This window comes from Lipomyces tetrasporus (genome assembly GCF_029532465.1).
Source record: "Lipomyces tetrasporus strain NRRL Y-64009 chromosome Unknown POJ06scaffold_13, whole genome shotgun sequence".
Lineage (NCBI taxonomy): Eukaryota > Fungi > Ascomycota > Lipomycetes > Lipomycetales > Lipomycetaceae > Lipomyces > Lipomyces tetrasporus.
The window spans coordinates 60752-87611 of NW_026611608.1; the positions used below are offsets into that span (position 1 = coordinate 60752).

The 26860-nt window shown below is 47.0% G+C and overlaps 11 protein-coding genes across 11 annotated transcripts; 4 read left to right on the forward strand and 7 right to left on the reverse strand.

Annotated features, from left to right (window-relative positions):
• Window positions 1–2: 2 nt before the first annotated feature.
• On the reverse strand, window positions 3–584 carry POJ06DRAFT_228663 (ankyrin repeat-containing domain protein; the record flags this gene model as incomplete). Its single annotated transcript, XM_056185767.1, has 1 exon — window positions 3–584. One exon carries the CDS (start codon window positions 582–584, stop codon window positions 3–5), a length of 582 nt encoding a protein of 193 aa, XP_056040058.1.
• A 2537-nt stretch (window positions 585–3121) lies between these two features.
• Window positions 3122–4399, reverse strand: POJ06DRAFT_228666 (uncharacterized protein). Its single transcript, XM_056185768.1, has 4 exons — window positions 4169–4399; window positions 3907–4118; window positions 3560–3844; window positions 3122–3502 (listed from the first exon to the last, which is right to left on the reverse strand). The coding sequence occupies exons 1-4, from the start codon at window positions 4206–4208 to the stop codon at window positions 3302–3304; spliced, it is 738 nt and encodes a 245-aa protein (XP_056040059.1). The 5' UTR covers window positions 4209–4399; the 3' UTR covers window positions 3122–3301.
• A 291-nt stretch (window positions 4400–4690) lies between these two features.
• Window positions 4691–5606, forward strand: POJ06DRAFT_262939 (uncharacterized protein). The gene is made up of 3 exons (XM_056188813.1): window positions 4691–5249; window positions 5345–5485; window positions 5528–5606. The coding sequence occupies exons 1-2, from the start codon at window positions 4862–4864 to the stop codon at window positions 5437–5439; spliced, it is 483 nt and encodes a 160-aa protein (XP_056040060.1). The 5' UTR covers window positions 4691–4861; the 3' UTR covers window positions 5440–5485; window positions 5528–5606.
• Window positions 5607–7731: 2125 nt separating this feature from the next.
• Window positions 7732–8614, reverse strand: POJ06DRAFT_262940 (DUF1772-domain-containing protein). Its single transcript, XM_056188814.1, has 2 exons — window positions 8434–8614; window positions 7732–8323 (listed from the first exon to the last, which is right to left on the reverse strand). Exons 1-2 carry the CDS (start codon window positions 8501–8503, stop codon window positions 7854–7856), a joined length of 540 nt encoding a protein of 179 aa, XP_056040061.1. The 5' UTR covers window positions 8504–8614; the 3' UTR covers window positions 7732–7853.
• Window positions 8615–9932: 1318 nt separating this feature from the next.
• On the forward strand, window positions 9933–10644 carry POJ06DRAFT_41570 (uncharacterized protein). The gene is made up of 2 exons (XM_056190995.1): window positions 9933–10125; window positions 10309–10644. Exons 1-2 carry the CDS (start codon window positions 10045–10047, stop codon window positions 10507–10509), a joined length of 282 nt encoding a protein of 93 aa, XP_056040062.1. The 5' UTR covers window positions 9933–10044; the 3' UTR covers window positions 10510–10644.
• Window positions 10645–11237: 593 nt separating this feature from the next.
• On the forward strand, window positions 11238–12909 carry POJ06DRAFT_297621 (general substrate transporter; the record flags this gene model as incomplete). Its single annotated transcript, XM_056190618.1, has 6 exons — window positions 11238–11477; window positions 11554–11730; window positions 11772–12044; window positions 12090–12219; window positions 12241–12855; window positions 12894–12909. The coding sequence occupies exons 1-6, from the start codon at window positions 11345–11347 to the stop codon at window positions 12907–12909; spliced, it is 1344 nt and encodes a 447-aa protein (XP_056040063.1). The 5' UTR covers window positions 11238–11344.
• Window positions 12910–14296: 1387 nt separating this feature from the next.
• On the reverse strand, window positions 14297–15471 carry POJ06DRAFT_278758 (uncharacterized protein; the record flags this gene model as incomplete). The annotated part of the gene is made up of 2 exons (XM_056189761.1): window positions 15256–15471; window positions 14297–15198 (listed from the first exon to the last, which is right to left on the reverse strand). The coding sequence occupies exon 2, from the start codon at window positions 15173–15175 to the stop codon at window positions 14297–14299; it is 879 nt and encodes a 292-aa protein (XP_056040064.1). The 5' UTR covers window positions 15176–15198; window positions 15256–15471.
• A 1256-nt stretch (window positions 15472–16727) lies between these two features.
• On the forward strand, window positions 16728–18110 carry POJ06DRAFT_41590 (S-adenosyl-L-methionine-dependent methyltransferase). Its single transcript, XM_056190996.1, has one exon. The coding sequence runs from the start codon at window positions 17004–17006 to the stop codon at window positions 17739–17741; it is 738 nt and encodes a 245-aa protein (XP_056040065.1). The 5' UTR covers window positions 16728–17003; the 3' UTR covers window positions 17742–18110.
• A 396-nt stretch (window positions 18111–18506) lies between these two features.
• POJ06DRAFT_262950 (S-adenosyl-L-methionine-dependent methyltransferase) lies at window positions 18507–19437 on the reverse strand. The gene has a single exon (XM_056188815.1). It carries the CDS (start codon window positions 19173–19175, stop codon window positions 18660–18662), a length of 516 nt encoding a protein of 171 aa, XP_056040066.1. The 5' UTR covers window positions 19176–19437; the 3' UTR covers window positions 18507–18659.
• A 666-nt stretch (window positions 19438–20103) lies between these two features.
• Window positions 20104–21872, reverse strand: POJ06DRAFT_278761 (general substrate transporter; the record flags this gene model as incomplete). Its single annotated transcript, XM_056189762.1, has 2 exons — window positions 20104–21601; window positions 21655–21872. 2 exons carry the CDS (start codon window positions 21870–21872, stop codon window positions 20257–20259), a joined length of 1563 nt encoding a protein of 520 aa, XP_056040067.1. The 3' UTR covers window positions 20104–20256.
• A 341-nt stretch (window positions 21873–22213) lies between these two features.
• Window positions 22214–25236, reverse strand: POJ06DRAFT_278762 (fungal-specific transcription factor domain-containing protein). Its single transcript, XM_056189763.1, has 2 exons — window positions 25048–25236; window positions 22214–24994 (listed from the first exon to the last, which is right to left on the reverse strand). Exons 1-2 carry the CDS (start codon window positions 25147–25149, stop codon window positions 22595–22597), a joined length of 2502 nt encoding a protein of 833 aa, XP_056040068.1. The 5' UTR covers window positions 25150–25236; the 3' UTR covers window positions 22214–22594.
• Between the last annotated feature and the right edge of the window lie 1624 nt (window positions 25237–26860).

Genomic DNA, 26860 nt, shown 5'->3' on the forward strand with positions numbered 1-26860 from the left:
TGTCAACGTTGCGACAGTGAAGTAATAGACCAACGGCAGAAGCGTGCCCTTTTGCTAGCCATATACAGCGGAGTCATCTCGTGTCGGTTGTATCGGTTCGGGTCGACATCTCCTCGATCAAATAATAACTCTATGACTCGCTTGTCCCCGGACTTATTCGCCCGATGTAACGGGGTATTTCCCTTATAATCTTGAGAGTTTGGACCAATGTCATCGCGGCTGAGAAGAAGCCCCACAGCACCTGCAACACTCTCTGAGGCAGCTAGATGAAGTGCTGTCATGCGTAACCTCTCCTGCAAATTTGGATTGGAGGTGTTGAGGTTGATTGAATGTAGGATCTCCAGATATCCCTTCCAGGACGCATGCATCAACGGCGTCATGCCATGTCGATCACTCCGGTCGTGCACCGTCCTGCTATCTTCGAGAAGAAGACGGAAGATCCCGACATAATTCCGTATTGTAGCAGTCATCAGCGGGGTCTTGCCTTTGGCATCCTCACAATTTGGATCCGTGTCTTTTCGTTGTAGCAGCAACTTCACTACATCGACACGATTATGCATCGCCGCAATGTGGAGCGGAGTCATGCCAGCCATCGCCACGTTGGATATTCGGATCTGTTTGGTGTGAGTCCAATAATAATTTGGCCATTCTCGTCAGCCCATGAGATGCGGCCCATCTCAAAAGGCGGATTTTCATATCGGAGTAATGGAGGTCAATCTCTTTTCTTTCGAGCAATAACTCTACTACCTCTGCATGTTTGTTGTTAACTGCGACAATGATGGGGGTAAAAACCCGCCTCCATTCACTTCGACATCAGGGCGATTCAAGAGAAGTCCGACAATCCTTGCATACCCAACGGTCGGCAGCGAGCAGCAATGGTGAGATGGCGACTAATCCTGTATAGTCCAAGGAGAGTCCTGACGACAGGTTCGCATTTTTCCTCGATTGCTGCCGACAAAGGTGTATCGCCACAATGATCAACAGCGTCTGGATCGACTGACTTAAGGCCTAACAATAAACGGACGACACCTGTTCTTCCACTTCTCGCCGACAAATATAATGGACTTCTCTGTTGGGAATTCCTCAAATCTGGTTTGGTGCTCTTCCGTTGAAGAAAAAGCCGGACAACCGTTTCATGTCCTGCTGCTGCGGCTGCTCCGAACGGGCTTCCATAAGGTCCGTACCCCGATCCGTACCCCGCGCGAAGAGAAGATGTTCTTATGTATGCGCCTGCCGCCAAGAGAAGCCGTGCCACCTTTTCGGATCCTTTATATGCCGCGAGCTGTAGTGCATCGCCATAGGAACCTTCTATTTTCCGCACATCGGCGCCGTTGTCAATGAGCAATCTTGCAAGAGATTCATCGTCGTTGAACGCAGCGGCAATAGAGGTGGATACGATTTGCGATTAATCGCTATTCGTATTCGTAAAGTCAATGCGATTACTATACGAGTCCATCTAATATTTTACGATTAACTATACGCGCGCTGAGCTTGGTTACTGGCAAAAAATCGTATAGTCAGGCACGTGACTTTCATTATCTGCTCTGAAATGCACACGTGGAGGACAAACAAATAAAGAGAGATAAAATAGCACAAAATTACCATTCAACTCTTTGAGTAGTGATCTGCGAGTAAAGTTGGAAACCAGTTTGACGAATGCGCACTGCGATACCATCTTTAATCTTTCACGCCGTACCTAAATAGGAATACGATTACTATACGATTTTGCGGTAGACTATACGATTACTTTACGATTAGGTTCTCATTTTCGCGATTAACTTTACGAATAGTATAAAATATTGACGGTACCGTAATCGTATCCAAGCGGCATACAAGGCGCTCCCTAAACGATCGTGGCTCATGTTAACTTGCATGCCATCCGCCAGACTCTTCCGACAACACTCTCCAATCCTAGCCATGCAGCCAGTACCACGATAGCGTTACCCTCCCGGGCACAAACACAGTCAGCTAGACACTTAAGGTTCTCCAAAACCCAACGTCGACCGTTGTACGCAGTCAGAGCAACAGAGATCGCCTTCAGGCAACTTTCGACATCACATTTTGCATTGTCCGCACTAGTCGCCATCGATGCCATCCAAACCGCGACTTGTGCGACGTCGTCGTTGCTCGTTTCACGTGCGATCTCTTCAAAAGCTACTCGTGACACGAAGTGGTCGCTCACATATTTTCCAAGCGAAGTTCTGTATAAGCGGTTATCCGTTGCAACGTTATTAAAATATCCTAAGAAAGGTCTTCAATAGTCAAGGTAGGAGATTGCATCGAGTGGACTATGCGACACTTACGACAGACACGTCTCATGCAGAATATCTCTTCTAACCTCATGAAGCCAAATACGAGGATGGTGATTTCGGCGCTGAGGTTGTCAAAGCCCATGGTGTTGATCCCCGTGCGATCCGAATAGGCGTGAGATCCTGATAAACCAAACCCTTTCTTCTATCACGGAGTTATTTCGGAATCGTTGTCTAGATAGGAAGATCTGTCGAGCTCGAGGGACGTGTCGGAGCCTGCGATTGTCCGCTTGCCAACTAAGTAGATAGTCCAAGAATTGGATAAGTCCAAAACATGTTAAAGGTTGAAAGAATCATCGGGTCTGGTTAGATTAGACCACTTTGCGTAAGAGGCAGTATTTACTTACTCCTCATACACCTTGTTTGCAATGGACTCGGAGTCTTAGAATTCTTATCTGGAGTATGTTCCCAAGATCTTATATTTGCTCTTCCGATCGATTAAACTTCAGTCAGATCTGCAAGTTTTTTTGTAACATGTGGGGAGAACTTTGGTGCCGCGCCGCCACGGCCCGTCAACGCTCCTAGTGTGAAAGAAACCGAGGCTGTTCTTCTACATCACGTCCAGTCTTGGGACTCCACCCCGATGTGGAAGCGGAAGTGCTAGGCTCCCCGACTTTTTCTGCTGTCTGTTATATGGATGGAGATGTATTGAGATCTGGATTAAAATCTACGCTCGTTTCGAGATAAAGTACTGGCCATTGAGTCAAAATACTTGAAGGTTGTGTTGAGACACGTGTAGCCCAAACGTTTTTCTCCAGACATCCCAGAGTAACTTCAGATTGTGGACGGCACGTTTTGCGTAGATAATCTAACTTCAATTAATTCACCAGTCATGACTGATTGACGAACAATTACATAAAAATACTCTAATTGGCTTCGTCTCGTGTCTATTATTCAGGGTTCATGCAGCCTAGCCTCCTTTCTACTGTACAAGATCTTCCTAAGCCAAGCCAATATGTCGATTTGCCCACAAAAGTAGCATTCGTAATGATCTACCATGGAATAATCGATCCATCGTAACTCCTCAGTAAGAAGTCGTCCGCAGCCGACAGCGCATCAACAATCCCTAGCATTCCCGTGGCACTATCTTCGGCTGAGATTTGTCCACGCGAGTTATTCATGTCGGTTAGGACGACACCTGGATGAATAGGCACGATGGTGAATCCAGCAGAATTAAGCTGATTGTGGAAATACTAAATCCCCAGCATTAGAATATACGTCGTACAACATATGCAAAAACGCAATCTCACCCAAGCCGCCATATTTAGTGCCGTCTTTGTCGTCGAATAGCTATAGGGGACTTCCATCTCCGTCATAAACTGCGCATGTTCCTTGCTGAACTCTACTGAGGCCACAATCGATGACATAAAAATGATCTTTCTCGTCTGACGCTTCTCAAGTAAGGGTAGCAACTTGGACGTGAGATAAGATGGAGCTATCACGTTGATCTTATACTCGCTCGCCATGTCGCCGGGATTAACTGAGCGCACAGATGTCACACTGGCACCATAACCAACATTGAGCACACCGAGATTCTGTACAATAGACTTAGTAATCATTGCATTGTAACAGCTCTGATATATGAAGCGATACTTACATTCCAAAGCTCATCAATTCCTTCGGGAGCTAGACCTTCAATCTCAGCTGCTGCATTGTCGATAGAGCCAAAATCATCAGCTTCCATTTCAACAAACTTCACGTTAGGGAGTGCCGCCAGCGGTGTGCCGATAACTTTAGCCTTAGAGCGTACAGTCGCAAGAACAATATCTCCACGTTGGCTAAGTTCCGTCGCAAGGGCGAGACCGATACCTGCTTCCTGGTGAGTGATGATACAGAGTAAGAACGCCTCAAGCGCATACCCCTGTTAGTTCCGGTCACGACAATAACTTTAGGAGTCATGCTGCTCTTCCTAACTATTCGCTGATGGCCAGGTTGTGGTTGTTAGTGCAAACGGAGTAAGCACAAGGACAAACAGGGCCTTTTATCATGACAGGACGCGACAACTGACAATGCCAGAGTAGTCTATGGCCATCCATAATTACTAAGCATCCGAGCCAAGGAATGAAATCCACAATGTCCTCCAGATGTTGAGATTTGCTTGGCTATCACATATGCGGCTCACTCCCAACGAGTTGCCGCTCGGAAGCTCGGCTGACGAAGAATGACGTCACGCCAACTTCAGCGGGGTCGACATGTGTCACAACCAAACTTAGAAACCTTAGCGATTGCTCAAATGAGCTTCGATACTTGTTATGGTTAGCAGCAGCTCTCCCAGAGATAGGGCTGGACACGATACGATATCGCCGAGTTTTGCCCATATCGCATATCGTATCGCCTGGACTTTTCTGGCCGGCGATATTATCGCCCATTTTATCGCCAACTTGGCGATACAGGGGGAGGGTAATGTGGTGACCAATCAAACACTAGAAGTATAAGTAGAGGTCGTAAACTCCTTTGGACATCACCAATTGACACGACTCTATTGAAGTAGGACATCCAGTTTTAATAGAACTTGGCTATCAAAACTATCCTTATCTCTATATCAGATCCCAATGTCTAATAGATCCCTCCGCAGTCCAGGCACAAGTCACGAGCCGAATAATCTTTCTCCCCGTTTCCGTCGCGAAGTCGACTATTACCTCCTCAATGATGGTAGTGATGAGGAAGCTGTGCCTGAGGATCGACTTCCTAAAGTACCTCGATTAGATTCAGAATCGACGATTGATGGATCTGTCGATAATGTCGCACGCACAGATGTCTTACCTGAAGAATCTGCTTCTCAGGTAGTAGAAGACACGTCAGTTGCCGGTAGTACGTCCGACACATCAAAACGATCCCGAGCCAGACCTGTTACTGAGTGGCTCTGGGCATACTTCACTATCACAGAACTACCCAATAAGCATGCATTGGCAACAATTCCGTTTGTTTTCTTCTTTGTCGGTTATTTGATTGTCTTTCTATACGTACATATGGGGACCGTTCCGTTCTTCTGTTCTTCTTTTATTTTCGTTTAATTACGGGTCATTTTTTTCAAGTAATCCGCTGCAAAGTGCCAAAGTGTGTTAAAAAATTTGAGCCAAAGTCTTACTTGGCCGAACCCCGTACAGGAAGAGAGTCACGTGCGCTTTGAGGCGATACGATACGATATTCACCCATTATATCGTATATCGTATCGCCTTAAGCGATATTATAGGCGATATTATCGCCCAAAATATCGCCAGGAATTTTCCTCTGGCGATATCGTATCGTCGGCGATACGATATGGCGATATCGTCTTGTAGGCGATATCGTGTCCAGCCCTACCCAGAGATAATGACACAATGCAGACAGAGCTCATCCATGCTTACGAGAGGGCTGAAAACAATGCAGGCGCGCTTGTACCATCTATCGGATATGTTTGTTCTCATGTCCGTGCTCAGCTACGTAACCTCGACCGGATATTCGGTCTCTGTGAAAGGAGCACAATTCGATTATGGATAGCAGAGCTTGGCCCTACTTTTCAGCAAATATACACGCTCATCCCTACGCATGGCGACGAGATTCCCATCACCACTTAAGAGCAGTCTTCATCTCCGGCAGGATCTTCGGTGAAAGCAATAGTTCAACAGTTATATGTATTGACACTCAGTAAGACTGTTTAGATTTTCTGTGAATATCAAGCTGCGAGTGGCACAACGATCTTCGTTGACTACGGAATGGGCGGTACGAACCGTACGAAAACTGTCTTCAGTGTTTCCAGGCATAAAGGCACCTTAATCAGTGCTAGCATGTACATGACAGGTTTACTTTTACTGGACCACGGAGAAATAGGTGTCCCTGACCTCCTCAGGGATGATTCAAAGATACAATTTTGCTGTTCGAGTGACGCAAGTTTTTGTCAAACTCCAGTGCTTGGCGCAAAGGAAAAGTGAACCAAGAGGTTATAGTAATCCGCGCCGCAACTTGTTTTATTTCACGTGGGCCTTGTCCCGCTTAGTAGCCAATTCTCTCGAACAGTATAATCCGAGTGAACTGTTTGTCCGGTTCTCATCGTAACAGAAATGCTCGCGCTAGCTTTGGCTGACTTGATTCTGGAGGGAACTCTGACCCCAGTGTCCACGGTTATCAAAGCATATGACGCGTTCTTGCGAAATGACACTTTTATTGGCCAGTCGGCAGAAAAGAGTGGTTTTTCAGGACCATGCCTGAGCCGATAAGAGAAAACCCCAAATGGATTATGGTAAGGCTCGCCAGGCATTGCAGAAGTATCCAGTCGTGGTCGCGGCTGGAGCGGTGCAGAGACCATAGCGGAGCTCTATGATTCGTAAAAACTGGCATAGTGTTTTTTTGTTGTAACTATTGAAGCATGAAATCAGTCAATAATGAGACGATCTGCACTGAAGCTATGTCGAATCAACTGGTCAAAGTTGTGACAGACGTATCTACCGTGATGTCATCAACCCTGACTCTATTTAACCAATCCTTGAACGACGGGTTATCTTACTGCATCCGGCTCATTTGTTCAGCAAACTTGCCCGTCGTAACCTTGGTTCATGAGCCAGTGAACTAAAAGGCAAAATACTCAGCACTGTCCGTTGTAATTTTCATTTGTGCATTTATATTGCGAGTAACTGTCTGTTGAAAATGGTACTAAATCTATTTTTTCCCGCTCTTCGTGATATATAGTCACTACCTCGAATCAGCTGGCCAACATACAGTCCAGAGTCCTTCCGCTTCCCAGACCCGACTAGATCGGCATTATGAGAGAGTGGCTATCTGGTAGAGCAGCTATAATTCCCTCACTGATTTCATCATCGTTAAGCCACAGCGACCGGAAACGGTTGTCATACTGTCCAAACGAACACTTGTAAAAGGTACAACATTCGGCGAATTCACAGGCTGAGCATGAACACTGCCAAGTACCAAAACCACTCGCGCTGTTCCGAGAAATGGCAACAGTAAAGGGATTAGCTTCAGGGTCGTGAGCCACATCAGTGCCTGTTATATGGGACCATGCGTCCAAATCTGCGCTTACACGGACGACGCGGGCGTCGTTACGGGTGAACAGGTTCGCTCGACGCGATACTATAATTGTCCGTTCTGATCTGGCCACAAACTAATGCGATGCGGACGTTTAGATGATGCCTTTCTGAACACTCTTGATCCTAATCCTGTTTTCACACTGCCTCGACTAGTGCATTACAAGCGACTCGTCAGTTGTACCTGCTGCACATGCAGACAATGCGTCAACAGTCGCATCTGTAGTTAAAATCTTGCGCTCGCTATATTTTCGATAGATTGACAAGACCTAAACAACGGCGGGCCTAAGTGCATCCGGCAAGGACGTGGAGGTAGAAAAATTTGGTATTTGCCAGCAATGAATCATCGTCGTTTTAGAACTTGCGTCGAAACCTACATATAGCAATTGCTCCTCAACTGAAATTCCGCACTGATTAATAATTTATTAATTGGAGTAACTCAGGGTTTACTAGATTTCTTGCATAACGTTGGCCCTCAATAACTGCCGACACAATCAGTGTAACCAATCAGCACCGATAATATACCTTACCCCAAAACCGCTACGAGTGCTGTGGCACCGGCCAATAAGGGCAGAAAGCTCCGAATACCGTTCAGGAACATCCACTTCTTCATAAGCACTTCAACTGGTTCGTCATTGGGTTTCACTGAGCCACCAGCGTCTCTCTTCTGTTCCGCTATCGCAATGAGCCTACTATTTGTGGGTGTCATAGCGATAATAGTGAAAGGTACAATCCCAATAGTGAGAATCGCCGCGATACAGTATAGTGCAATGCTGTTCCTCGGCACTAGACGACCAAGCTGAGTCCCTGCACGCACGGACCAGGCAAGGTAACAAAAGGAAGTAGCTGTAGCGACAGCTATGGGCGGATTCTGAGATTTTCCTGCCTCGAAAGTATATTTCCATTGCCTGCTGAGGATACTGGTCGGGACAGAATCTTCAGTCTGTGACCGAACAAGAGCGGGAATTGAAATAAGGGACAGCGCCGCGATATTTCCTTCGTAGCAGTTAGAAAAAGTATACTGCCAATAGCAGAAGAATTTGCTTTCCTCTCCATCTTCACAAGTCACTACGCAAAGGAAATTGAATGAGGACAGAAGAGCTTACCAGAGAGCCACAGCGCTCCCCCAACGCCCACTGCTTGAGCTACACGAAAAGAAATTCCGGAAGCAGCCATGACATCGATATTTTGCACCAGTCAGGTTGGATTAAACACGGTATGGGAATCAGGAAGACGAGCATAAAGGTAGGGCCGCTTGGCTAGAAATAAATCCTAGCACAAACGGATAAGGGCGCGACATGGTCTAGCGGTAATTTAGCGACGAGGCAGCCCGCAGTATCATACCCTTACCACCTAACAATCCTAATCACGTTTTGATCACTAGCCGCCATCACGCGGCCAATGTCGGACCGGAAACCTCCGACAGCCGACAATTAAAGTTTCCTCCGGGGAGCGGATAGGAAGTCTGCGGAACTTAAAACTTCCCCTGAGACCTTTGCTAGGTCGAGGGTGCTGAACTGTAGGTTAGGTAATGTTCCCAACTCGGCTTCGTATAGGGGAATTTACTGCTGACAAAGGCTAATCGCCCCGCCACGCCTTCCGCTGATCAAGCGGGAAACGCGGAACTTGCATATAGGACTCCGCTACTCGTCCACCTACGGAGCATGTATGCGATGCCGATGTCCACGCTAAGGGCCAAACGCGAGACCCAGGTCAGGGACCAGCGGAAACGTACTGCCAGGGCTTGCGATTCTTGCTATAAGAAAAGGTAATAATTGAATCGAAATACTAACCATCCAGGAGTTTCTTTTGTATGAGATGTTCCAGACTAATTGATATCGGACTATTCTAGATCGCCGACATTCCGCAGTGCAACTGGTGCAAGCATCACAATCTTCCCTGTACATTCACCAGACTTGTCCGATCCAGCCGGAAAAAGGGACCTGATCCCTCTCAGTATGCTTGTTCTCGGATCTAATCCACGCCATGCTGGTGACACTCACACTCGAATAGACAGTTAAGAGATTCCCAATTGTCCGAGCGCATTGAAAAGATCGAGAAATTATTGACTGGAAGGCTGCCTTCAAGAGATCCTGGTCTGGGTAATTATGCAACCTTTTATATTCTCCCTTCGGCTCCCTCTCTTAGTCTTTGAGTTAAACATTAACCAAGCCTGCAGGAATTATCGAGAGCAATTCTACTTTTGGCATCACACCAAACCTTGCACATGTTACGCAAGCATTCTGTCCATCTTTTGGAAATCTGCATTTCGCGGGCTTTAGGCTTGGAGAGATCAGTTCATACACTGGTATCCCCCTGTTTTCAATAGATGGCCAGCAATGGGTCCAATCCCGCACCGGCCAGACTGTCACTTTCGTTGAGAAACTCTGCGCATTTGGGCCTCCATGGCAAAATTTGCGATTTCTTGACCGGAATTATCTTTCCAGGAACTTTCAAACGCTCCAGGGTGTAGTGAAGCTACCCAAGAGAGATGTTGTCGAAGAATGTACCCTGGTATATAGCTCGTCCATTTTACGTTTTGTGTTTCCTCTTATTGATACAGTGCTATTCGACGAGACAATTAAATTGGCTTACCAACCAGATAACAATAACGGCCCTGGAGTTGCCAGTGCCAAAGCATGCATCTATTCATTTCTTGCCTTTGCGTCGGTGTTCAACCTTCATAGCAGCACGTGGTCAGCTGTGGACAGCGAGGCATGTGCATTGAAAGCCGAGTCCTTGTTGCCACAGGTTCTCCACGAGACGACAATAGACTCACTGCAAACTGCGTCATGTTGGTAAGTGGCCTTTATTTCTCTATGTTTTGTGTCTCTTTTCTCAGACATCATCTTTTTTCTCTCCGCAATTACGTTCTCAATTCAACAGAAATATGCGCTTCGCACAAGCCTTTAGTGCCTGTCTGTGATATGAGACGTCATGACAATACGCTTTGCTTTTGTGGCTGACCCATAGACATGTAGCTAGTCTTCCAACTTTTCTCCGGAAACCTGCAGTCTGGAGCCCTCATGAATTCTATTGCTGCGCGATTTCTCTTCATTTTGGGCGCGCACGTTCAATCTTATCCAGACAGGGCTGGTCAGACATTGTTACCCACTGGCATGGCGTCCCGCACAGATAATCATCGCGCGAGCTCTTCTTGTTTCAATTTATTAGAGGTGTGATTGATGTACTTATTACAGAAATGTTGTTATCCCTTATTCTTCTTAGCACATACTGTCAACCGAAACCAGAAAACTGTTCACCCGCCGTTGTATTTCGTTCTGTACTTACCATTTTATTCATTTTTTGCTTCGAAGTTTTGGATAATTTCACCTACTGCTTATACATCCATCACGATAAAACATAGAACATAGATTTCAATTTCTCATTAATCAACTACGGGCAAAATCGCCGCCATGGAATGGACATGTTAAATTTAACCGAGTAAGTAACATCGCTCGAGACTTACGGTCACTTAGCTTTCTCAGCATCTGCTGTGGGAAGCCTAGATCCAGGTCAACCATCACGTCTTAGCACAACCCACACCGTACGCCACAATGGGTTAGGATACAAGATCTTTCACTTGTGTGTCTCTCATCGAAATTTATCGAACGATTGGTTCACAATAACAAATTCAGCACTAGAGAGGTAGGCACAGAGAAAATGCAATAGATGATCGCAGGCTCCCGGTGGTGTGGAAATGACCTAGCCTAAGATCGTAGATACTGGGCTTACAGCCCCGCCTGCTTACCTGATGTAGAAAGCATGCTGGTCACGTTATTGGGAAGTGGCAATTTTTTTGTTGTTTTTTTGGCCTTCCAAGTCTCGGAGCGCCTGGCGTTAAGCGCTTGGCGGTTCGCGTATCCCCCCCCCTCCCCCCCGCCCCGCCCGGGCCGCATTTTCCGGGCTGCATCTCAGAAACCCCATATTTTCGCGAAATATCTCATATCTTAAAGCCCGCAAATTTCATTATATTTGCAAGATACTGAATCCTATATATCGACTAATAATTTAACAATGATGCTTTCGTTCAAATCCACTAAGAGGGTTTTGCCTCCAGGCAACAGCTCTCCGACCGAGGTACGAAATGGAAGTTCGCGACTTCTCTATGGTCTCTCTGCGTTTATATCTATCGGAGCGCTTCTATTTGGTGAGTGTCTGTGCCCTCTATAACCCATGGATAGGAAGTATTTTGTAAATATATATTGCTAACTACAGCGAGTTAGGTTATGATCAGGGTGTTATGGGGGTTATTGTTGCGGACTCGCGTTGGCTTCATCTCACGCAGCCAAAGAACTCTTGGGTGACAGGAGCTGTTGTATCCTTATATGACATTGGTTGCTTTATTGGCGCCTTCTCTACTGGCTTCCTTTCAGATTCGCTCGGCAGAGAGCGGCTCATCAGTTTTGCGACAATAATCTTTACAATCGGCGCAATTATTCAGGCCGCATCCTATTCGGTTGCTCAAATGGCGTCGGCCGTGTTATTCTTGGATATGGAGTAGGTGCCTGCGCTGCTGGTGTACCTCTGTATCTTTCGGAAATTGCTCCAGCAAAACTTCGCGGCCGCTTAATCGGTATCGAACAGATGGTTCTCAATTTCGGCGAAATGGTTGCTTTTTGGGCAAATTACGGACTTAGCTACTTGAACTCCAATGACTGGTGGCGTATTCCAATTGCTATACAAATATTGCCCGCAATAGTTTTAGGAGTCGGATGTTTCTTCTGAATTATGCCTTCTCCACGATGGCTGGCTATGCAAGACCGTCGAGACGAAGCATATGAAGCCCTTATACGACTTCATGGCACTGATCAAGCAATTATCGAAATGGATATGTTGAATCAAGTGCTTGACGTGGAAAAACTCCACGGCTCTAAGTCGTGGGCCGACATGTTCAAAACTCCATACGTTAGACTGACGTTCTTGGCAATGATGCTCCAATCATTTCAACAAATTACTGGTACGAACTCGATCCTTTACTATACGCCAACCCTCTTTAGAAAAGGTGGAATTTCAGATGCGCATATTGCGAATCTGGCAACAGGAGGGGTAGGGATAGTGCTATTCGTCTCATCATTTGTGCCCATATTTTATTTTGACAGACTCGGTCGTCGGACTTGGCTCAAATTCGGAACAATTGGAATGATGTGTGCAATGATTGGCATAACCGTTCTTCAATGGCACGCTGAAAAGTTTCCGGGCTCGAAAGGAAATTATGCAATTGTTGCATTCCCAGATCTCTTCTATATTTGCTTTAACATCTCATGGGGTGTCGCAGCGTGGGTGTATCCGTCTGAAATTTTTCCCAACAATATGCGTGCCAGGGGTAATGCACTAGGGTCAGCCAGCAATTGGATATCATGCTATGTTGTCGCACAGGTCTCACCTGCTATAGCAGATGCTATTAACTGGGGCCTGTACATAATTTATGCTGGAATCTGCTGCTTGGCGTATTTGTTTGTGCAGTTCATGTTGGTTGAAACCAAAGGTGTCTCATTGGAGGCGATGAGTTTGCGATTCGGATTGGAGTTGGAGGAGGATGTGGCAGATGACAACCTCAAACTAGACGTCGAACTCAATGAGATCAAACCTTAGAGTTATTCTTTCTCTTTAGACACTTTATGTGTTGCTAAAGTATCGTGCTAAAGTGACGAATCAGGTAAAAGATATCTGAGATTCGGTCTTGTGTTCCGGCATTGTAAACGAAGGTAGTTAAGTATGCAATTCTACTACATCGGTCTTGTGACGTGTTGTAGGGATCGGCACGGATAAGAATTTTCGTTATCCATATCTGTATCCGTATCCAGGTAACATATCGTTATCCGTATCCGTATCCATATCCAGAAGAAATGGGCTTATCCGTATCCGTATCCGTCATATCCACGGATATCCACCTAGGAATGACAAAATATGAATGAAAGATATTACAACCATCACTAATATGAAATATACCGTTCAACTGGGCTAAAAACGCCTTCTTGAGATTATGAGTCAATAAGACCGTCGTATAATCGTTAAGATCGATCCGGCGATCCATACATATGAACCCGGCTCACCTTGCTCTGCAAAGTGCAAATGAGCTGGTCTAATATACGTAATGGATCGGTTTATATTCAGACATACAAGCTGTTGTTATTGTTACGGCATATTTAGGGTTAGGGTAGGTGGCTCAGAATAGGCGCTGAACCACATTACTACGTTCCTCGCAAAGCTACTGCGTAAACCCTTGGTTGTTCCTTATGACTATCTATTCCCGAGACAGCCGAAAAATTCAATACCTTCCTCGGTAATAATTTGCTTGATAACTTTATTTATGTGTCTTATCCGCGGATATCCGTGGATAGTATCCATGGATATGACTAATCAAGATTTATCCGTATCCGTATCCGTATCTGCCTAATGTCTATCCGTATCCGTATTTTTAACGGATATCCGCGGATATATCCGTTATCCGTGTATCCGTGCCGATCCCTACTTTTGTCATCCCATATTTAACGTGATGGTGTCCATTGGTATCGAACTGGCTTTTCCTGTTACGCTATGGTACGTGATCTCCGGCGGCCAAGGGATCGTTGGCGACTTTCTGGCATATGGTTTTATATTAATGCGGAACGATGCATTGAAGGACTGGCAGATTTATTTCTCGTTTATAGCTGCGTCGTAATCGACTTTTGCTCTGAGGCACCCAACAAATGCCTGTGTGGCATGAAGTTGTATGTAATAGACGCATTCCAATTTGCTACAATAAAGGCCTTTCGCGTTGTGGGCATTGGTAGGGTGTGTGCATCTACGTTGTCATGACCGCGCGCGGCGTGAATCCAGCTCAGCTAAGTTGCAATACATTCAGTTTATAGTAAGTTCCTAACTTTCTATCGAATAGCTCAAATCGAGTTTCTGCCAAATTTATGTTAACGTCCGGTTTTCGTGTTCAGTCAGGGTTACGCTGGTCGATGAAGTCAAATTCAACGATTAGTTCGGTGGTCCCCAGAGCGTTCCCCCGTTGTTCCCATTAGTGCATTGCCTGTGATCCCAGCCACCGCATCCACTGCCGCATCCTAAATTGCCCTGATTGATGCCACCATTAGCGGCTTGGTTGACGTTGACATATGTGTATTGGTGATCATAATACTGATCGCCAGTGTTGCTGCACCACTGGTGGGTTTGGTAATTTGCCCATCCGTTGTGATAAGACATCAATGGCTGGTACCAAATCGTATGGCATCCCCATGTGTCGCCTGGGTTCCAGTTACAGGTCCTGGTGTCGCTCAGGGAATAGCTCTGGCCCCAGGAAAAGCTGAAGGAAGCCTGGATGACTTGATCAAAGCCAGCCGAGAGGCCAACGGTCCATGACTCAGTCACCGCGAAGCTGCTTTGAATTGCCTCGTTGCAGGAGTCGCAATAGAAGCAGTTGCCGACCTGATTCCAGGATTGATACCAATATCCCCACTCGTCTTGGTCAAACCAGGTTTGCGTTTTAGGCCCGGTGCAGACCGGGGGCGCAGATTCCCTTTTCTCTAGGTCAGCCTGTGGGTCCTCCATCCCGTCGCCAGCGCTGCGCATAATACTGGTGACGTTGTGCTGTTCTCGCACAGCCTTGAGTGACTCACGAGTCCAGTTGGACTTTGTGATACTCCATGTACCGTCCGGAAGCAAACTGTGCTCCATCACCGCAGTGTCAGGCTGTTTCGCCAACCTACAAAGAGGATCGGTGCTGCTGTCGGTACATCGGACGAAGGTCGCATTTTTATCCGCATGGAAACCTTCTGTAGGGAGATATATCGGGCTGGCAAGAACGGTTGTGAGAGTCACAAGCAGAGCGACATAGAAGTTAAGAGAGTATGTCAGCATATTCGTCGCAGTCTCTCAGTAATCTGGAGCAGAACGTTAGATCACTGCCGTTGAGCCCAAATTTCGTTCAAGTAGGTTACCTTGCGCGGGTGAAGCTCAGTGGATGTATATTTTGCTTCGAAATGTTACAACTGCGGAATGACAGTGCACGGCGTCGGTCGAGACGAAAGTCTTCAACCACCGAGGGAGAATATATATATTCGTTACCGGTTGAGTGACATAACCCACTGGCTTCTGATCCAAAACTTTCAAGGCATGACATTTGGATGTTGATGTATAAGCTAATCGGAATCAGGTCAAGGTTAAATGATTAACTCGGATTACTCAGATGCCAAAATCCGAGATCACAATGTAAATAATCAGCCGCCGTCAGTGCTAACTGTGCGTATTCGCAGGTTTTGTTAGCACTGACGGTCGGCGGTTGGTTTTCTCCCAATTCTCGGGGAATCTCTAATACGGACCAAGTCGCCGGTTCTCCAGCCAAAAACTTTATTTACTCGAATGTTGCCGGAGAGCCCAACTTTAATCATTATCACGGCTCGCTTGCTATATTGCTGCGCCTACTCCAGGCATCTAAAAACCTGCGTGGCAGCTTTCGGATTAACATCCGAAGCCCCTTCTGGGAAGCATCCCGCCCGTTCACAATAACGTCGTTTCGGTCTACTCGTTCTATTTTTGGTGAAACGCTCACACTAAGAAATGGGAGGTGAACAAGAGGTGAACAAGAGGTGAACAAGTTGGAATAATCATTTGAGTCGGCCAGCCGAACCTGTGATTCAGCTTCCCGCCCATGAGTGTACAGACGCTTCGCATGCCACTTAAAATCGCATGTAGCTGAAACTTTGGAAGAAATAATTATCCTTCCTGTCAGCCAAGGCTGATCTCCGCACGGCACGATGAAAATGACCATCAGTGGTTGAGAAGTGTGCTTCAAAAGTCAAGCAAAGTGGCACGCAAGAACTCACATAGTCTTGGCTATGCACGATCTGACACAATCTGATAACATTCATGGAAACTGTGAGAGATCTATAACGTCCACTAATTGATAACAATTCAACTTCTAGTTAAGCCAAGCTGCCGTGGAAAGATGACAGAAGTGGAAACACCGCTATAGCATTTGCAGTATCAGGACGACCGGACAGAGAAACTTTGTCACAATCTTTTCCCATGACGGTCTGCCGAACTCTTTCTCAGCCGCAGTCGAAAGCAAATCCCGAAATTTCAAGCGGATCAGCCGATTGGCTCTATGTGACATAGCTCGTCAGCCTTACTTTATTACACGGCTGTGTCATCGAATCGATGGCCGAGGGTTCAGACAGAGGCTTCTCTGAGTCTCGAGTATATTCTAATGTGCGGCTGAATCGCTGCTCTTCTGTGCTCGCGCAAGCGATGGCACTACGTACTCCATATGCACATATCACACCTAGTCTAAGCACAAATCAGGGTTTCAGGGCCAAACTTATCAAGCACGTCTCTGACTACCACAGAGATATTACTATAAAATCTAAGGAGAGACTGGATTATGAGGAGATTCATGGTAGTACCGGGCGATGGGAGGTAGTGACTCCGTCGGATGGGTACCGACGTCTACTTACGCTAGTCCCAAGGAGGAATGGTTGGTTTACTCCCTGAATATCCTATCAAAAGGTGCTTGTCTCGGTGCTCGCTTATAAGTAACCTTGCCAGCTAATAATGTTCTTCGGTGGTAAGGGTTACCTTATCTTTCCCTACACTTTTTACTAGATGCAACACAACAGGATGTTTCCGGGTCAATAGAATTCGTGAAAGAACGTCCGGTCCCGTACTCAGAATTCTTTTCATACGTACCATGGCACAGAATATCTACGATAATCAAGAATTTTTCGATGGGTACAGCAAGCTTGCTCGTTCACGGATAGGCTTACAAGGAGCACCAGAATGGCCAAATTTACAAGCAATGGTTCAAGATGTGCGCGACTTGAGAGTGATGGATCTAGGATGTGGTTTTGGATGGTTTTGTCGGTGGGCAAGACAGGCTGGTGCAGCACGCGTACATGGCATCGACATTTCGCAGAATATGTTGTCGAAGGCTCTTACGTTCGGCTCCGATCCCGCAATTACATACGAATCCGCCGACCTCGACTTGATTACCCTGCCAGTCGAGTCGTTCGATCTAGTATATAGTTCGCTAGCCTTTCACTATCTGGTGGATCTAAGGAGACTATTTGGTCATATTTACAACACTCTCACACCCCAAGGGCGTTTCGTTTACTCAGTTGAACATCCGACTAATAGCTCTCCTAGCAATCCATCGTGGCAAAGAACTGAGGACGGCCAATTGTTCTGGCCACTGAATAACTATTCACAAGAAGGTCCACGTATCACAGATTGGCTGACCAAGGGAGTGCGAAGATACCACAGAACTCTGGATACATATCTGTCACTTCTCTTGGAAGCTGGGTTCACTCTGACTAGCCTTAAGGAGTGGGTGCCTTCTGATGAATATTTGCGGGATCATCCAGACTGGGCGGAAGAGAGACATCGTCCGGTGTTTCTCCTTGTCGCGGCGGCAGAAAAGGTAAATTAGATAGAGGCGTACCGATAACCATATCGGTCCCATCTACAGACCGTATGACCGGTCCAAGAGAAAGATTACACGCCAGTCACAGTCTTCGAGGACGGGATCGGAATTTGTAGTTATAGAAGGGAAGTTTTTGTGCCAGTAGTGTTGTCATTTGGATTCATTGTATTGTGGATTGCCGGTTGCGCTACTGGATAAGGGGTAGGGTAACTTGATCTTTTGTGACTGCATGTGTATAAAATGTTGGTATTGCAAGGGAGTATTGGTTATTGGATCTTTGGAATTATCTAGATTATGTGGCGATTGGGCTAATTAGACTGAAGGTTGAGAGGGGTGCCTGTAATTCGCAGCGACTTCATTCGTCCAACCGCGTACCCAAGCACCACAGGTATGAACTTTTCCATACTCGTCTAGTACGCCAAAATATGCTACAGTCTTCAGATCCATACATATTCTGCGCCATAGAGTCGTCAGTGTCAGTCTTCCACCCGACGTCGTCGGAACAATCCTCCCCGGGAGCATTCACGCAAAACAACTGATTCTTACAAATCACATTTCTTGATATCCAACTACTCGTCTCCTCGGCTTGCCAAACTCTTCTTATCCCGCGAACACATTACGAGCGAATTTGAGACTTTCCGAAACCGCACGCCGGCACTGATGGTGCAGCGCACGACAGCGTGAGTGTCGAATCTCGGCGAGCTGCCGGCTGTCTTGGCCAGCATAATTTATGACGGTAAATTAGCAAATATTTAAACAATGTACTAAATGCTTCACAATTTGCTATAAATAGTAGCTAACCCTCCGAATTCTTTGTGTGATACTCTGCTCGGAATCCAGTTGTTCAACCCTTCAAGATTTTCAACGCCATGTTTCTTTGTATCCATCCTATGGATACTAATGCCTAAGGTTTACTCTTTCCAATTACTCCGCATTGGTCACCTTCTGAGCGGCAACAAGAAGAAATGCAGGGCGATGCCGCTCCTCAGCCCATTCCGGATGATCTCTCAAATCTTCGTCAGAAGGCATCCACTCCTTGAGGCTTGTCAGGGTGAACCCAGCATCCAAAAGAAGCGATATGTATGTCTCAAGTGTTCTGTGATATTTTCGTACTCCCTTGGCAAGCCAATCAGTCGTTCGGGGACCTTCCTGAGAATAAGCGTTGAGTGGCCAGAATACTTGACCATCTGCATTCTTTTTCCACGATGGATCTGTAGGAGCCGTAAATATCGGATGTTCAACAGAGAAAATGAAACGACCGCGAGAAGTGAGAGTGTTATAAACTTGACCAAAAAGCCTCCGGGGGTCTTCGAGGTAGTGGATGGTCAACGAGCTGTATACTATGTCGAATGATTCGATCGGTAGATTAACCTGGTCAAGGTCGGCGGCTTCGTATGTTATGACGAGATCGGATCCAGCCGCAAGAGCCTTTGACAGCATATTCTGCGAGATATCGATTCCATGCACGTATGCAGCCCCAGCCTGTTTTGCCACCGGCAAAACCACCCAAAACCACAGCCCAGATCCAACACCTTCAAGTCACGGATATCTTTGACCATTGCCTGTAAGTAGGGCCATTCTGGTGCCGCGTGCAAGCCCTTCTTGGAACGGGCGAGCTTACTATACTCATTGAAGAAGTCTTGGTTGTCGTAGATATTCTGCGCCATAGCAGCTGCTGTGGGAAAGTTTTCAGTTATCGAACAGGACGATTATAATATTTTTGAGTCATCGAACAGGACGATTATAAACTTAGACCCTAACCCATGATTGTGTCCTACCCTGTTAGGGTTTCATGATCTATCGTATGCAGGGCTACCATTGCCGAAGCATCCAAATGCAGTCTTTTACACGCAGCTAGCCAAGCTATTCATACCCCGACCAGATATTTGCACTGCAGTGGGAGAGGCTAGCAAATACTTGGAGAATCCAGAACACGAACACTGGACTACAGTTAAACATATTCTGAAATATCTAAAGGCAGGTCGCATCTTGGACTCGTCTATCAACACACGACCGCAAATATGCTTTAAGGCTTTAGTGATGCAAACTGGGGTGGAGATATTGACACTAAAAGATCGACCACAGGATATGTTTTTCAGGTACCTTCAGGTCTGCTCCGTTGGCGATCCACAAGACAATCTACGGTTGCAAAGCCAACTGAGTATATGGCTCTCAGCGTAGCAAACTATCAACGTCGATTGCTCTTATAGCTGAACTATGAGGAAACTCAACCAACCACCGTTTTCGAAGACAAAGAAAGTACCAATTCCATTGTTCAGATTCCATTCGGAAAATATAGAAGCGCAAGCAGTTTTAAAATAACAACAATGTCTTCTTCATTTAGATTCCAAATATTGTTTGTTAATTCCCTTGGAAACGAGAATTTTTAGTTCTCGAACCTCCTCGAACCCCATCTAAGTTCCATAATACTTTCACTACCCACATCGCGACATATGTTTGTACAATTTTTTCGAAAGAATCTATAACGCAAGACTCAATGATATCCATACGCAGCAAATCATCAATACCGACTATTACTTCGATCGAGACATTCATAATCAGAGGTGGGCACTGACGATTGGGTCCTAAACATAGATATCTCTATATCATGAGCTAGCAAGTCGAGCTTGTTCGTCGCCGGTTTGTACCGAATCGACTTCCAGAGCGGCGCGCCGTGCTCAAATATCTCATCCATTTCCTCTAGTGTTCGCTGCATAGTCTCAGGCGCAGCTATCAAGACGTGGATGAATGCCGCGAAGTTGAAGGATGCAAAGATGAAGAACATTCGCCAGCTGATGGAGCGGAACATTGGAGGGACGACCAAAGCCAAGGCGAAATTAATTGCCCAGTTAGAAGCGACAGCCAGCGACACGGATGTTGCACGGACGCGAAGCGGGACGATTTCCGGAGGATAAATCCAGATTAGTGGCCCCCAACACAAGTTGAAGAAGGCAACGTCGAGGTATATGAAGGCGAGAATAGCGCGGCTTACGGTAGGACGATTCATGACTATCCAAGTATATGGCTGATTCGAGATCGGGTTGGGCTCGCCATACTGCATAAGCAGGCCCCCAATAAGAGAGAGCCAGAGGGTCATCGCGATTGAGCCTATGAGGAGAGCGGGCCGGCGGCCGAAGTGATCTGTCCACAGAATGGACGGGATCGTCATGAGCATGCCGATGATGTATTGGATTAACGAGGCGACCCTCACGTCGGTGAAGCCAGCGGACTTGAGCAGATACGCGATATAATACATCGCCACGTTTATGCCTGTCAGCTGCCCCCATATCTGGATTGCTATGGCGAGGAAGACACGCTTGCGCAACTTGCGTGAATATAGTTCCCGGAGCGAGGTAGACACTTCTTCGAGCTCAAGGTGGATTTGATCCTCTATTTCCTTGTATTCCGCGAGCACAAGCGGGTCGTTGATGTTGTTATTTGGGGTGCGCAGGAACGCGAGTACTTGCAATACCTCCTCCCATCGGTTCCTCTTTGCGAGCCATCGCGGTGAGTACGGGAACCAAAACAGGCCGATAAACAAGACAATCGCGGGCACGGTCTGGATTGCCCACGGCAGGCGGAATGCAGCCTCAGACTCGAGGAACGAGCAGCCGTACTGGATAATGTACTGAATCAGAACGCCGGCAGTGATGGCGAATTGTTGGAAAGACACGACGCGTCCGCGGATTTTGCGCGGTGCGATTTCGGACTGGTAAATCGGAACAAGCGAGGACGTCAGACCGATGCAGAGGCCGGCTATTAGTCGTCCAGCAATCAACATCGCGACGCCATTCGACGACGATTGCAATATAGCGCCGATGCACCACAGAATCGTGGCTACCTGGATAGTGACCTTGCGCGATACTCTGGCAGTTTAGTTAGTTTGCTGCTTAACCACAATAGTCCCCACGGTACTCACCTATCACCGAGAACACTAGCTGATATCGAGCCCACAAACGAACCCGCGGCCATCGCGCTTGTTATGGCGCCCTGCAAGACTCCCAGTGGATTGCCGTAGTAATTCTGGTACTGGACTGTTCCGATGATGCCTGACATCGACGAGATGTCAAACCCGAACAGCAAGCCGCTGAGCGCAACGAACAATGTGATGGTGTAGACGTTTAGAAAACGTACCATTTCGGGCAGGACTTTGTACCACTGCGCATAGCTCTGGTAATGTGATGAACGGCAGTATGTCGGTTTATTTTCCAGAGCCCTTCCGGCCTGGACCTCTCGTTAAAAAACCGCCGAGCTCTCACAAAGCTCTCACAGCTCGCATGAGTGGACTTTGTTCACGTGGGAGTCATTGTGACTTCATGTGCACTAACCCGGACCGCCTATGTGACGGCGTACCACTGCATCCAACGTTTTGGAAATCCCTTTTGAGGGGAAGGATCGACGCTCGCGCTAACCGCATTAGCCTTAGCGGATCGAGTTTAGCTTCAGCACAGGCGTAAGCTTATCGCTCGAGTCCCATTGTGTTATTTTGTCTGAGGCATGCACATGACCTGCGCACACCGATCTACAATGACAGCTTCGTCAGGGGCTCAGGCGGGGGCTGTCACCTACCCAACCTTAACCTTAAGCGACCATGCAAATGGTGGCTCCCATTCGCAAACGACCCGTGGTTCACTTGTTGATAAGCCAACAAGCACGTATAAAGTTCGCTACGTGAGAGACATAGTCGTGAGATCAACCATACTAACTGTGTCGTCCGAAATTGCTAAATATCGGTACTGTAAATGCAGTCGGGACCCTTTTCGGCCGTAAGGCTAAACCTACAAAACACCTTATTATGTAAGCTTTTTCTTTGCTCCCCCCCAGTTCAGTTCCCTACTCGGCCTAGATTCTGTGCCATACTAGAGTGAGCCAGAGTTGAACAACGATGATATATCGTGCCCAGTCTCATCCGGAACGTGGAAAATATCCAAAGAAAAGTCTGGTAGACCAACGCCTGCTTGTCCAAGGTAAGTCGTCGCGTGTGCTGGAGGGGTTACCATAGTAGCACCGTTGTAGTAGGACTGGCCACTGTTTTCTATCGCGTATGGTAAGGATTGCTCGCCTGCCTCGATACGTGGCGCAATAGTGCGCAAAGTTTCGCCATCTGGACTCTGACCATGCGATTGACCCCTCTGGTCCTGATGCTCTTGTAGCGAGTAATACTGACCCGGCATCGAGTCTTCAGATAACCCACTACCTTCATTAAGTGACCCCGGACTTCCATAGCCCGAACTATCAATAATCGGCCGCAGATCTTCTAAAGCTTTCAGCTCACGTCGAGCTTTTGCTACAATTTGCTTCAGCAACTTAGACGCATTCCCGGCCAATTTATTATTTTGGCTGAATTCTCTCAACCGGACAGCCGCACCTTCCGCAGTCTCCAGATGTGTCCAAGCGACCAATCTGCTCTGTCCCGCATCGTCGCCCAGAATTCCGCTAACACCTCCGTCGTTGCTGGACATCATGGCGTGCGCAAGACCACCTTGACGTTTAGTCTCACGAATAATATCCCGACATATCAGTACTGACGGCTCCAAGTTCCAATACACTAGCATAAAGATACGGTATTGGTGCTTCTTGAGAGTCTTGAGGTGGTCATCGCACACTCGTAGCAGTCGGAGACAGAAATCCAATCCTGGGATGTTTACGTCGCGTCGGTAGATGGCGCAGCCGACCATGTAGATTGTTGCCGCCAGGAAACTGCGGTGGGAGGCAAGGAACGGGTATGCTTCATCCAAAGACGTGTCAGCGTTCTCTGGACGAAGATAGGGAGGCAGCATGGCGATGAATGACATCAGATTCACGAATACCCCTTGCGGGTCTGAGTAAATCGAGGATATCAACTTGTAGAGGTGAAAACAGGTCAGGCGCATCGTATAGGGAGTAACTTGTGGACCAGGTCGAACAGAAGGATAGAAGCAATCATCTGGCAAATCCAGTGGCATAGGGATATTGTATACATCGTCGGCTATCATAAACGGTCTCGAGTGAACGATCGCCATGCATCTATCCCAATAATACATCAGCCACCATATTCTCCGCCGATTCTCGCGTTCGAAAGAGGGCGCCTCGTTTGGAGCCTCCACGTGTAAATTGATCTCTTGTGCCATTCTTATCGCTTGGCCGATGCAATACCAGCTGTCCTTCATTCGAAGATCGTACTTGTACCAGGCCGCTTGCAATATGCGCTCAATAACCTTGCTGTATGAATCTGGGAGAAGATCGGCGAGCTCAACTGCTACAGCGTGATAGTCTCTGGCCAGATTAGTAACGCTACCGTCTATGTGTTTTATCGTCTCCATATTCTCTGAAGGCATGAAATATAACGCGATAGAGAAAACTCGAAACATTAGACAGGCGGTCTCGACGGCGGTCCAGCTCCGTCGTTCGTCAAGCGCCCACCAGGCATTCACGTCCTCCAAGAACTTTACTTCATTCAGAACATGATAAAAGTTTGCTTCCTGGTAAAATATCCGGATCAAAAGGTCTGCGTACGGTCGTGCTGGCATTGTGCGCAGTAAACGATTTACCACAGGCCATTTGTTTCCGGGGAACTCAGATGGTCTTGGATCTGACATGGCAGGGGAGTCATCTGAAGCGACCTTTCCAGGCAACGCAGCAATTCCGATAGTAATCTCTCTCAGATCCTGCGCGACGCTCGACGGTGCTGTTGGAAAATATCCCAGAATTTCAACAAGAACGGCGGGATCATCTCCATCGTCATCACTGGCCCTGCTTCCACTTTCATAATCGCCGTCTTCGCCTTCGGACGGCGTTGACGCTATACCTGGATCACTTGCTGCTCCTGATGAATATGATAATAAGGACTGACGTGATTGGTCATAGTTTGTTGGCGGCTGGGTATTATGCCGAGCTAACGCGAGAATCTGTGCTGCCGCGTCTGTAGTCTCAAAAACCGAATACGAACTTCGACTAGGAACAGACTCTTGCGTCAGAATACCTGCCGTCGCGGCAGGATAAAGAGGTGAGGCAGCGTCGGAACCAGAGTTGTATAAACTCGCTAGGTGGTGTTCATAAGGCAGCAGCTGTGAATCTGCGGACTGAAAATACAACATTGGTACAGAATTATGAGATGTCGGTTGAGGAAGGCGCCCCATTGCCGCCGGAACAGTGTAAGTAGCAATCGAAGAATGAGACGAGTGGTAGTCTCGTCGGATTCGTCGATAGTTGTTCTCATAGTGGCATAAGGACTCGACTTTGCGTATAATGCATTGGTTACATGGGGACTTGCGATCGCACTGGATGACGTTGTTAGCAATATCTAAGGTATAAGAAATTAATGATAGCGCACCCTCTGCTTTCGCCGGTGGCATTCAGTACATGAAACGACGCGTGTCACTTTAGGAATGGACCATTCTAGGGCGCCTGCTTGAAATGGATAGACTGGAAGCATTGGCGGGAGACGGAATATATGATATGCCGTGTTCCCAGTCTCGAGAGGATCGAGTCGGAGTTCAAAATTTAATCATCAGGAAATTACCAACAATAGCGTGGAAAAATGCACGTCTGGAGGATGCAGCCACCTGGGGGTAAGGGTAGTGGTGGTCATTGTTGGTCATTGTTAGTCATTAGCTTGGGCCCACGCAAGGTTATTTTGGTGCAACAGGACCTGGCCCTGCTGTTAAATTGGTTCAGAAACGTTTCCCACTTAAAATGCGGCTTTCTTTATCACTGCATAGGCTTGGCCAATATTGTGATATTAATTGTTGAATGAGACAGGGTGTTATAATAGCGGCCTAGGGCTGCACACGAATAAAGATTTTCCTTATTCGTATTCGAATTTTTTGGCGTAATTCATATTCGTATTCGACTAATGGTTTGGGAGGTCTTATTCGTATTCGATTCGTAATTATTCGTAGGTTTGCCAAGACGCTGCTTATAACAGGTTAGGGTAAAGCCAACAAACCCCGAGCGTCGTCGCGTCTTCTTGTTTACTCTTGGACACGCGTCTAGGCACGCGTTTGTAACGGTTTTATCCAAAACCAGAGGATATCTTTCCTCGTTAAGGCACAAAAAGTCGCCGCCGCAATTCTGCTCTCAACAATATGGATGATTTCTCTGTAACTCCACGCAAGCACCGGCAGCGTTCTCAAAGGCTCGATTATCACCTTCTTAACGATGGCAGCGACGACGAAGCAGCGCCAGAAGACCGCATTGTCAAAAGATTTCGTTCAAATCGCGCCGGTAGCGTCGAAATTACTCAAGACGACTCAGCAAGCCAACTGACCCAACGTCAAAGTTCTCCAGCAGACTCCTCTCAGCAGCCTGAATTAACAGATGATGGACGGGTCGACAGGTCCAGCGTCTCCAGCGAATCAGAATCTTCGCGAAAGAAACCGCAGAATCAATCTTTATGGGCGCAATTTGATATTTTAGAGCTTCCAGGAAAGCTATGGTGGCCGAAGAGGGGCAAAGGGCCGATAGAAGATCGTGAGATACGATGTACTCGTTGTAATTGGAGGACAACTGATTCCGCAAGAGCAACATCAACATCAAACATGAGATTTCACCTCACCAAACATGGAATCTCGTCAAGTGGCTCTGAAAGTAGCAATGAAAATGACAAGTCCAGCACCAAACAACCGTCAATTGCCAGTTTCTTCCAGAAACGTGCGGAGGACAACGCAGCAAGGTCTTTGGAACGAAACCTAGTACGGTGGATAGTCCTGAATAATATGGCATTTGACGCTATCGAATCGCCGGCATTCCAGCAGATCTTCCGAGATCTAGGTATTTCGCTCCCGTTCAGCTCCCGCATGACAATGGCTCGTAGAATAGACACAGAATTCCAGTCGTGTCGGACACAATTAATCGACGAACTAGAGTGCACATGTCAAACAATCGCGCTATCTTTGGATGCCTGGACCAGCAAAAATTCCAAAGCCATACTGGGAGTTATTGGTCACTGGTTGACTGCTGATTTCCAGTACCAAGAGAGAGTCCTTGAGTTTGCGGAAATCAGCGGCATCCATAGCGGAGAGAACATAGCAGAGTTACTTCAGAAAACCTTGTTGGACGAACTTCAGATTGAGCATAAGCTCCTGGCAATCACCGCAGACAATGCCGCCAATAATGAAACCTTGGTTTCGGAATTGTATTTCAAT